Source organism: Haematobia irritans, chromosome 1, assembly GCF_050003625.1.
Source record: "Haematobia irritans isolate KBUSLIRL chromosome 1, ASM5000362v1, whole genome shotgun sequence".
Lineage (NCBI taxonomy): Eukaryota > Metazoa > Arthropoda > Insecta > Diptera > Muscidae > Haematobia > Haematobia irritans.
Genome location: NC_134397.1, coordinates 29,211,194 through 29,223,565, shown reverse-complemented (window position 1 = coordinate 29,223,565; position 12,372 = coordinate 29,211,194). Strand labels below are relative to the sequence as shown.

At 33.5% G+C, this 12,372-nt stretch overlaps 1 protein-coding gene across 2 annotated transcripts in view; it reads right to left on the bottom strand.

Annotated features, from left to right (window-relative positions):
* dpr15 (defective proboscis extension response 15) overlaps window positions 1-12,372 on the bottom strand; it is an 87,291-nt gene that overhangs the window by 41,220 nt on the left and 33,699 nt on the right. For both annotated transcript variants that reach the window (XM_075289711.1, XM_075289712.1), the window contains one exon: window positions 6,729-8,593. In XM_075289711.1, coding sequence (XP_075145826.1) covers window positions 6,729-8,593 — 1,865 coding nt within the window. The remainder of the gene's footprint in view (window positions 1-6,728; window positions 8,594-12,372) is intronic.

The window sequence follows — 12,372 nt, the reverse complement described above, 5'->3', positions numbered from 1 at the left end:
AATATCCCTCGAATTTTAAAAATTTTAACGATTTAGCTTGTCAAAATTGATTAGAAAATTTGGTCAAAATTTTATTTCTATAGAAAAATTTGTAAACATTTAATTCTTTAGAAACTTTTGTCAACATTTTATTTTATTTAATTTTGTCAAAATTTTATTTTTATAGAAAATTTTGTCAAGATTTTATTTGTATAGAAAATTTTGTCAACATTTTATTTTTATAGTAAATTTTGTCAATATTTTATTTTTATAGAACATTTTGTCAAAATTTTATTTTTATAAAAAATTTTGTAAAATTTTTTTCTGTAGAAAATGAATATTCCTTGAATTGTAAATGAGTCGAATTTTAAAAATTTTAACGATTTAGCTTGTCAAAATTTATTTGAAAATTTTGTCAAAATTTTATTTCTATAGAAAATTTTGTCAAGATTTTATTTCTATAGAAAATTATGTCAAAATTTTATTTCTATAGAAAATTTTATCAACATTTCATTTCTATAGAAAATTTTGTCAACATTTTATTTCTATAGAAAATTTTATTTCTATAGAAGATTTTGTCAAAATTTTATTTCTTCAGAAAATATTGTCAAAATTTTGTTTCTATAGAAAATTTTATCAACATTTTATTTCTATAGAAAATTATGTCAAAATTTTATTTATATTTTGTCAAAATTTTATTTCTATAGAAAATTTTTTCAAAATTTTATTTCTATAGAAAATTTTTTCAAAATTTTACTTCTATAGAAAATATTGTCAAAATTTTATTTTTATAGAAGATTTTGTCAAAATTTTATCTCTATAGAAACTTTTGTCCTAATTTTATTTCTATGGAAAATTTTGTCAAGATTTTATTTCTGTAGAAAATTTTGTCAAAATTGTATTTCTATACAAAATCTTGTCCATATTTTATTTGTATAGAAAATTTTGTCAAAATTTTATTTCAATAGAAAATTTTGTCAAAATTTTATGTATTTATTTTGACAATTTTCTATAGAAATACAGTTTTTACAAATCTTTCCATAGAAATAAAACTTTGACAAAATTTTCTATATAAATAAAATTTATACAAAAGTTTTCCATTGAAATAAAATTTTGACAAAATTTTCTATAGAAATAAAATTTTGAAAATATTTTTCATTGAAATATAATTTTGACAATATTTTCCATAGAAATAAAATTTTGACAAAAATTTTCTATAGAAATAAAATTTTGACAAAATATTCTATGGAAATAAAATTGTGACAAAATTTTCTATAGAAATAAAATTTTGACAAAATTTTCTATAGAAATAAAATTGTGACAAAATTTTTTTTAGAAATAAAATTTTGACAAAGTTTTCTATATAAATAAAATTTTGACAAAATTTTCCATAGAAATAAAATTTAGACAAAATTTTCTATAGAATTTAAATTTTGACAAATTTGTTTATATTTGTTTTGTTATTGTCGGTTTTTTTTCTATAGAAATGGAATGTTGACAAGATTTTCCATAGAAATAATATTTATACAAAATTTTCTATAGAAATAAAATTTGGACAAAATTTCTATAGAAATAAACTTTTAACAAAATTTTCTATAAAAATAAAATGTTGACAAAATTTTGTATAAAAATAAAATTTTGACAAAATTTTCCATCGAAATAAAATTTTAACAAAATTTTCTATAGATATAAAATTTTGACAAAAGTTTGTATTGAAATAAAGTTTGAACAAAATTTTTTATACAAATAAAATTTTGACACAATTTTCTATCATCGCTAGATCGACTCGGAATTTCACCATGATATAGAATATATATAAATATTAATTACGAAGTTTGCGATCAGTCAATATTTCGATGGGTTACAAACAGAACCTCAAAGTTAGTACAATCCCTATGGCGGAGGGTATAAAAATCGCGTGAATTAAAATAATTGTTAGTTCAATTTCAATGAAAGTTTCTTACGGTGTATTACAATTTGTCCACGCATTCTTCACGAATTTTTTGCGAAATATTGAAGAACATAATCCTAGAAGGATACTAACGATTCGTTAAGACCACGCATACCTAATTTTCATTCGTTTTGTTTTTCATATTTCCTTGTGTTTCAATTTTTTTTTGTTCGATGTATGTGTATGCTCTTGTTCCTTACTCCACATTACTGACATAACCATAACTTTGCATATTACCATTGCTTACTTTCGTTTATAGTTATTGTAATGGAAAATTTCTCTTCTCCTTGTGAATTTGGGTCAATGTGATGCAATGCTCAGACTCTGATACATATTAAATATAAAAAAAAACACAAAAGGAAAAATAAATTTGTTTTTCCACACTGCTTGGAACAAAGCTTGCACATGAAATCATGAGGGGAATCTAGGGTATTTCTATGCAAATGGAAGTGGTCGAGAACTTTAGAAACGCATCATACAGCAAACACAATTCAAGGAAACCCACAACAACAAAGCGAACAAATTTAGAAATTTTCGAAATCTCACTTAGGGCCGAGAACAAAATCAAACAAACAAACAAAGAAACGCATTCGTAAACACTATGGTAAAGTGGTATGAGTTAATAACACAGAATTATGAACAAATTATTTATGCTTAGTGAAATGAGAAACAATTACTGAAAAAATAGAAATGACGTTAATTACAACAACCGACATGGATTGTATTTGTCACCTTAAAATATATGATTCTACGGAAATAGATGGGGTGTAAGTTTGCTTTATTAAGATGTTGTCCTTGATTGTGGTGGTGATGGTTGTAGTTTCAAATCGCCAGAAAAAATGGAAATTCGTTACTCTGTATAATAAATTCAAGTACACTCGTATAAAAGCAAAAGCTAATTTTATGTTTTAAAAATATTAAAAACTTGTAAAAAAAATTTTAAAAATATTATTTTTGGCGAGTTTTGCTTACCTTAGAAGATACACATCTCTAACACAAAGTTTTTTTGTTGACCACAGGTAAATAAACTTTTCTATGGAGGTGTTTTGTCTTTAAAATTAGTTAATCGGCTATAAGAGAGTTATATGTGGACAGCAGAAAACTCAATTTGACTGAGATCATGCCTTAACCAACTGGTAACAAATTTCAATTTTTTTAATTGTTCTTTGAATTCGATGTTGTTGGCTTAACTACACTCAAAAAAAAGTTTACCTGGATCCAAAGATTTTGACCTCCCTTTAAAGATTTTGGTATTGATTCCGAGCCAAAGATGCAGCTTCTTTAAAATAAAGAACATTTTTAGCGACCCATCTGACTTTAAATCTAGAACCAATAAAATTAAAATTAAGACACAGACCTCATTTATCAAATTTTCATATCTTTTCGCAGTTTATTAGTAAAGGTACTCACGTACAAACAAATGCTACTTTAAAAAACCCAAATTGTAACAAATACTTCAAATTAAAAAATGCTCTCTTAATTCCAAAAAAAAACTTTAAACCAAAGACGCTAAATCCTCAAAATAATTCTTAGCCTATATTTGAAGCGTTTTTATTTTAAATCTAAAGTTTCAATATTTCATTTAATTTAAGGACAATTTCTTTACATCCAAAATGTGTTTGTTTACTTTAAGGAAAATTAGCCTTAGTTCAAAGACATGCGACTTTAACGGAGGGACGCAAAATTTGTGTCCTAATTTAAAAAAAAAAAAATGAAACAAAGATTATAAACTCTATTTTAATTAAAATTTCATTATTTTAAAGAATTTTGTCCCTAATATTTTGTAAATTTCGCATCCTAAAATTTAGGTTGCGTAATCTTTAATATCACGTAAAATTTTTTTCAGTGTATAAAGCTAAAACATATCCAAAACTTAAAGGTAACTTTGAAGACTTTATCTTATGGCGATTCCGATTGGGGACGAAGGTGCAATATTCTCTGTTAATTACAAATTAATTACAAAACATAAAGATCACTGTCATAGATTTTGCATGACACTATCATTTGGGTTAAAATACAATGAAGGAAGAGGTAAAGTAACACCAAGGCAACATATTTTTTACAAAACGAAAAATTCCTTAAACACGCATTTTAATTGATACATGCCATAAATTGTTTTAATTTGGAAAGTTAAATTATGTGAAAAATTTTTTGAAGCGGGTTTTTAGCACATATACTGAAAAATGCAGAAAAATGAATAAATTCAATGTAAGTAGAGTAAATTTGGCCATTATTGCGTACTTAGTGCCATTGTCCCCTTCGGTATGGATTCTGAGCCAGAGATGCGGCAGTTTAAAAATCCAAATTATAAAGGATAATTTGAAGGGCCAAAAAATCGTCAAAAATGTAAAATCCTCAAAATAAATATTGACCAATATTTGAAGAAAAACATTTTTGAAGCAAAGATTATAAACTTTCTTTTATTTAAAATTTCCTTATTTCAAAGAAAGCTGTCCTTAATATAGTGTTCATTGTGTGACCTAAAATTTAGATTGCAAAATCTTCGGTATTGAGCCAATATTTTTTATACCCTGCGCCACACTGTGGAACAGGGTATTATAAGTTAGTGCATATGTTTGCAAAACCCAGAAGGAGACGAGATAGACACATGGTGTCTTTGGCAAAAATGCTCAGGGTGGACTCCTGAGTCGACATAGCCATGTCCGTCTGCCCGTGAACACATTTTTGTAATCAAAGTCTAGGTCGCAGTTTTAGTCCAATCGACTCCAAATTTGGCCCAAGTATGTGTTTTGGCTCAGAATAGAACCCTATTGATTTCGGTTCAGATTTAGATATAGCTCCCATATATATCTTTCGCCCGATATGGACTTATATGGCCCCAGAAGCCAGAGTTTTACCCTAATTTGCTTAAAATTTTGCACAAGAACAACAATTAACACAATAGTCAAGTGTGCAAAATTTTATTGAAATCAATTCAGATTTAGATATAGCTCCCATATATATCTTTCGTCCGATATGGACTAATACGGTCCCAGAAGCCAGAGTTTTACCCCAATTTGGTTGAAATTTTGCACTAGGAGTACAATTGGTAATGTAGTCAAGTGTGCCAAATTTTATTGAAATCGGTTCAGATTTAGATATAGCTCCCATTTACACTCATATGACCGCAGAAGCCAATTTTTAACTCCGATTTAGTTGAAATTTTGCACAGGGAGTAGAATTAGCATTGTAGCTATGCGTGCCAATTTTGGTTGAAATCGGTTCAGATTTAGATATAGCTCCCATATATATGTTTTTCTGATTTCGACAAAAATGGTCAAATACCAATATTTTCCTTTTAAAATCGCCACTGCTTTGTCGAAAAGTTGTAAAAATGACTCTAATTTTCCTAAACTTCTAATACATATATATCATAAATAAACTTTTGCGAAGTTTCCTTAAAATTGCTTCAGATTTAAATGTTTCCCATATTTTTCTACTAACATTGTGTTCCACCCTAGTGCATTAGCCGGCGTAAATTTTGAGTCTATAGATTTTGTAGAAGTCTATCAAATTTTGTCCAGATCGAGTGAGTTTTAAATGTATGTATTTGGGACAAACCTTTATATATAGCACCCAACACATTTGACGGATGTGATATGGTATCGAAAATTTAGATCTACAAAGTGGTGCAGGGTATAATATAGTCGGTCCCGCCCGACTTTAGACTTTCCTTACTTGTTTGCTTTGTTGTCAAGATGCAAAAAATAACAAATTTAAAAAGAATTTCCTTAATTTTGAAGATTTTTTCACAATTATTAAGGACAAGTTGACCTTAGCCAAACAACATTTTCTTTCATTTTAAGATATACATTTTTAATTTGAATCACTTAATTATAAGGAAAAAAATGACTTTATAGAAAAGTTCATCGTCTTTCGGGCAAGGAATAAAACTTTCTATCAGAGAAATGCGTCTTCTACGATATGCAAAAAATGCATTCGTATTTTAAGGACGTGAAATCTTTGGCCTCACGACAATTTTTTTTTTCAGTGCGTGCACATCTTTGTTTATAGTACACGTTTGCCCTCAATGTTGAATATTTGTTAGTTATTTCGGCAAAATGGACTAATTATTGCAAGTATCGTTGTTCGACTTTTTCAGGTATACTACCCTGAAAAAATATTGTCTTGGAGCCAAATATTTCATGTTCTTAACATAGAAGACGCATTTCTCTAATATAAAGTTTTGTTTTTCCCCTATGCGAAAGTCGATAGGCTTTTCAATGAAGTCGTTTAAGTGGTACGACGTAAAACTGCTCATTTTCACATGCAAGAATACTTTGTTTGACCACTTCAAATTGGCTTTAATAATTCTGGAAATTTCTTTAAAATCAAAGAATAAATTGAAATTTGTCTCCAGAAATCGAATACGCAAAACACAAACCTTTTTGCAATTCTCTGCTTCTTTGGCATGTAATCCGTAGCAAAATCATTAAGGTAAAGACAAAATCTTTGGAAGTGGACCGGTTTTGTTATCAGTGTACGTTTAAAAAAAATGAGGGAAAATTAGTAATTTTATATTTTCAGTATATTTTGGAATTGGCCAAACGACCTCCTTTTGCAAGGGACCAGCTTTTCAATAATAGCCTTTTATGAAATCAACAAAGTTTTCCTTTGAGTTGAATCAAACTTATGAACGAACCTTTATTGCATATTACTTTGTGGCTTCACTTAAAGTGATTGAATGATTCCATGAAACCCCACAACTGACACCACCCACAGCAGGGAGAGAGAGGGGGCAAAAGAAGGACTTTTGGCTTGTTCACTTGAATGGGACATTCAATTTCTGCATACTTACATTACATGGCAAATAGGCATGAGTACCAGCTTGACTAGTCACCGTTTGATAGTCATCAATGGTGGGAGGAGGTTTCAAAGTGGTTGTGACCACTGGACGACGGCGAGTGGTTTTTTTCTGTTTCCCTGAAGAGGATCCAGAACCAGAAGAAGAACTGCTACCGGGTGTTGTTGGGATTGGTGTTGTTGCTTCTGTTGTAGCCAATGTTGTAGGTGGCGATGAAAATATTAATGGAGCTAAAGTCGTTGGTGGTCTGGTTGGATTCGATGATATTAGTGCGCCAGCTGAAGATGCTGCCATTGATGTTATTGAGGTTATCCCAGAATGCAATGTTCCACCATTTGCATGAACTGAAGAATTATTGCCTTTAATGTAATAATGGGATTGTATAGCATCATTGTACCTATCGTCTCGGGGATCTTGGACAAGAGCCACAGCATCTAGCATAAAATGTTTACCCAGAGCCAACAATGGTTCGTCCGCCACCGATGATGGTAATGATGTGGATGAAGCTTGAGCTGTTGGACTCATATGAGAAGACAAAGGCCTGGGAGCATTAATTATGCCCGAATGATTCAAAGCCTTTATGGTAGACATGGTGGTTTTAGTATCATCACCCGCATTCTCATATGGTAATGCTCCAATAAGCCATGCTCCATTGCCATGTTGTTGGTACTTGCTTATGTTGTTTTCACCACGTAGGGAGGAGTTTTTAATTGCCACTAAGGATGCTTGTGTTACCACAGCGGTAGTTTGATGATCCTCCACCACTGCCACCGCTGTCATCTTATCACTATGAACAGAGTGTCTTCCATTGGTTGCCTTAAACCGGGAACCATCATTCATTTCCGTTGTAGTTTCATGGATGCTTTCATGACTCTGGGAAGCTTTTACTTCACCATCTAATATTGTTGGCCCATTTACCTTCATTAGTTGCGTGACCATTGAGTTATGCAGGCTATGATCTTTGTTAGATACTGCCAAATAAGAAGGCATTGATGCGGCTGAATTGGAATTCTTATGAACTTCTTCTTTGTTAACTATTGCTGGTGATGACGCAAGCTTGGATGGTTGCAATGGCCAAGTAGTGTGGTCTCTTGATTCTGTGGTATAGTCTAGAAGCGGATTCCTTCGTGACATTTGTGCAATAGATTTAACATCCTCATAGCCATTCACATCATCATTATCATCAGCATCGTCATCATGATCTAAGTTCCCATTCGTAATGTCTTTGTTGCCATTAGCTAAAGTTTCGTTAGCCAATGTTGCTGTTGTCATGTTGCCAGTTAATATGGTATTGTTGTCATTGTCGTCATCATTGTTAGGGATCTTCTTTTGTTGTTTCTGTGGTTGGTTGCCATAGAGATGGTGATTTTGTTGTTGTAAAGAACCTCGCTCGTCTATTTTCCTGCCACTTACAGTATCCCTTACATTCAAAGCAAAAGCCATAGTCAATGGTGATGACGATGACGATGATGATGATAAAGCCAATGATGACGATGATGATAATTGTGCTAGAGATGGCGTTGGTGATACTGACACTAGCGATGGTGAAAGTTCATCCTTAAATTGTTGTTGTTGTTGTTGTTCTTCTTCTTGTTTTCCGGATGTTGTTACTACTGACATTGTCAGCTCTTTGGATTTACTTGTCGTTGGGGATGCAATTGGTGTTGTCGCTGTTGCTGCTGTCGCTGTTGCCGTTGCTGAAGTCTCTGTGGATGTAGATAATGATGGTGATGCCATTGTTGATGATGAGAGTGACACTTTCCGTATGGTTTCCATAGCATTTATGACGCTATGCTCCAGTTGAGAGCTTATCCTTAATCTTGTATTATTGTTATATTCTATGGTATTCAGGATAGTACCTGCAAGTATATATAAAAATGAAATTATGATGAAGAGTTTTACTTGGAATTGCAACAATGGAATTTTCACTTAAATTATTGCGAAGTTTTGTCAATAGGAAATTTCAAATAGTAGCCCAGATGAAGACGTTATTGTCGCAAAGGAATATCTCAAGGAGATAGAGAGAGAAAGGCTAAGAAAATTTTATTGTAGATAATCTCCTTCTTCAATCACTTTCATTGGAAATTGAATTTAAATATGTAGCGGACATAAAATTAAAATAAAAATTGGGAATGTAAATTAATACGGTTTTTTTTTTCAAAAGTTTGAGTATTTATTACTCAAAAAGTAAATTGTAACAGACTGATTAATCGAAGCACCATTTCCCAACTTTCTAGCAGCATGTGAATACCGCGATGAAGAAACGACTTGTCGTTTGATTCAATTCGAGAATCGACCCAAATTAGACTTTCTCATGAGAACGAAAATGTTTATCAACAAGTTAATGTATCATGGATCGGAAGAAGTGGTAATCAGAAGGAGAAATGTCTGGCGTAGCCGCCTTCAAACTTAGACAATCGGAAAACCAGACTTTTATTTATTAACCATTTTAATGAATCTTCCATAGCACCTAAATGTGGGGTGACTGAGGATGTCCACTTTTGAAAGGTTTAATTGTATTTCCAAATATATATTTTTTTATATTTTAGCGAAATACCCCCTCGCACCTTTCGATGAAGGGTTCCTGAGATCATTTCATTCGGTTGGAGCAGACCATAGTACACCTACTAAATACTTCTTTCCATGGATATTTAGCTTTGCCGTCAATGTTGAGGCCTAACCGGGGTAACCATGTGTCTTTTATACCCTCCACCATAGGATGGGGGGTATATTAACTTTGTCATTCCGTTTGTAACACATCGAAATATTGCTCTAAGACCCTATAAAGTATATATATTCTGGGTCGTGGTGAAGTTCTGAGTCGATCTGAGAATGTCCGTCCGTCCGTCCGTCTGTTGAAATCACGCTAACTTCCGTACGAAACAAGCTATCGACTTGAAACTGGGCACAAGTAGTTGTTATTGATGTAGGTCGGATGGTATTGCAAATGGGCCATATCGCTCCACTTTTACGTATAGCCCCCATATAAACGGACACCCAAATTTGGCTTGCGAGGCCTCAAAGAGAAGCAAATTTCACCCGATCCGTCTAAAAATTGGTACATGGTGTTAGTATATGGTCTGTAACAACCATGAAAAATTTGGTCCACATCGGTCCATAATTATATATAGCCCCCATATAAACCGATCCCCCGACTTGGCTTGCGAGGCCTCTAAGAGAAGCAAATTTCATCCGATCCGGCTGAAATTTGATACATGATGTTAGTACATGGTCTCTAACAACCATGCAAAAATTGGTTCATATCGGTCCGTACTATATATAGCCCCCATATAAACCGATCCCCTGATTTGGCTTGCGAGGCCTCTAAGAGAAGCAAATTTCATCCGATCCGGCTGAAATTTTGGTACATGGTGTTAGTATATGGTCTCTAACAACCATGCAAAAATTGGTCCACATCGGTCCATAATTATATATAGCCCCCATATAAACCGATCCCCAGATTTGTCCTCCGCAGCCTCTTGGAGGAGCAAAATTCATCCGATCCGGTTGAAATTTGGAACGTGGTCCATATCGGTCCATAATTATATATAGCCTCCATATAAATCGATCCCCGGAACCTCTTGGAATTCATCCGATCCGGTTGAAATTTGGAACGTGGTCCATATCGGTCCATAATTATATATAGCCTCCATATAAATCGATCCCCGGAACCTCTTGGAGAAGAAAAATTCATCCGTTGAAATTTGCACGTGGTGTTAGTATATGGCCGATAATAACCATGCCAACATTGGTCCATATAGGTCTATAGTTATATATAGCCGATCCCCAATCACACAAAAATTGATCCATATCGGTTCATAATCATGGTTGCAACTCGAGCCAAAAATAATCTACCAAAATTTTACTTCTATAGAAAATTTTGTCAACACATATGGACTACCTTGCAATTTAGAAGACGGTGTTAGGAAGTTTTAAGATACCTTGTCATCGGCAAGTGTTACCGCAACCCAAGTAATTCGATTGTGGATGACAGTCTTCAGTAGAAGTTTCTACGCAATCCATGGTGGAGGGTACATAAGCTTCGGCCTGGCCGAACTTACGCCGTATATACTTGTTCCCCCTTGATATTGTCGTAGTGGATCCATTTTTCTATGACAACGCAATGCAAAAAACTTTTCCTGTGTTGCTTTTGGAGCAGCTGTTCGCAAGAAAAAAATAGCCTTTCCGCGTGTCTCAGCACCAACACGTACGATACCCTATTTCCTTTTTTTTAAATCATTCCGAATAGTTGGAAACGGTGGGAAATGACTTGAGGTGTTACTTCGAATGATTCGGCCGATGCGATGTTCGTTTATCCGTCTTTCTTTAAACACATTTTTATACCCACCACCATAGAATGGTGATGGGGGTATAAAAAGTTTGTCATTCCGTGTGTAACTCATCGAAATATCGATACAATCTCTCTTGATCAGGGAGAAATTCTAAGACGATATAAGCATGTCCGTCTGTCTGTCTGTTGTAATCACGCTACAGCCTTCAATAATGGCGCTATCGTCCAAAAAATTGGCAAAGATTCCTTTTTTGTTTGAAGGCAGGTCAAGTTCGAAGATGGGCTATATCGGTCCAAGTTTTGATATAGTCCCCATATAAACCGACTTCCCGATTTCGGCTTATAAAAACCGTTGTTTTTATCCAATTTGCCTGAAATTGAAAATCTAGAGGTACTTGAGGACCATAAAAGGCTGTGCCGAAAATGGTGGCTATCGGTCCATGCTTTGGTATAGGCCCCATATAGACCGATCTCCCGATTTTGCTTCTTGGCCTTTTAGAAACTGTATTTACTATCCGATTTGTCTCACATTGGAAATCTAGAGGTATTTTAGGACCATAAAGTGGTGTGTCGAAAATGGTTCGTATCGGTCCATGTTTTGGTATAGCCCCCATATGGACTGATCTCCCGATTTTTATTCTTGGGCTTCTATAAATTATATTTTCTATCCGATTTGCCTGAAATTGAGAATCTGGAAGTATTTTGGGACCATAAAGAGGTGTGCCGAAATTGAGGTGTATCGGTCTATTTTTTGGTATAACCCCCATATAGACCGATCGCCTGATTTTACTTCTTGAGCGTCTAGAGACTATATTTTCTGGCCGATTTGCCTCAAATTGAAAATCTAGAGGTATTTTAAGATCACAAATAGGTGTGTCGCAAATGGTGCCTATCGGTTCATGTTTTGGTATATGTCCCATATAAACCGATCCCCCGATTTGGGGTTTTTAGGACCATAACGTGGTGTGTCGAAAATGGTCCGTATAGGTCCATGTTTTGATATAGCCGCCATATAGACCGATCTCCAGATTCTTATTCTTGGGCTTCTATAAACTGTATTTATTACCCGATTTGCCTGGAATTGGAAATCTAGAGGTATTTTGGGACCACAAATAGGTGTGCCGAAATTGAGGTGTATCAGTCCATTTTTTGGTATAACCCCCATATAGACCCATGTCCCGATTTTACTTTTTGGGCGTCTAGAGACTATATTTTCTAGCCGATGTGCTTGAAATTGAAAATCTTGAGGTATTTTAAGATCACAAATAAGTGTGTCGCAAATGGTGCCTATCGGTCCATGTATTGGTATATAGACATATCCCCATTTTCCTTCTTGGGCTTCTAGAA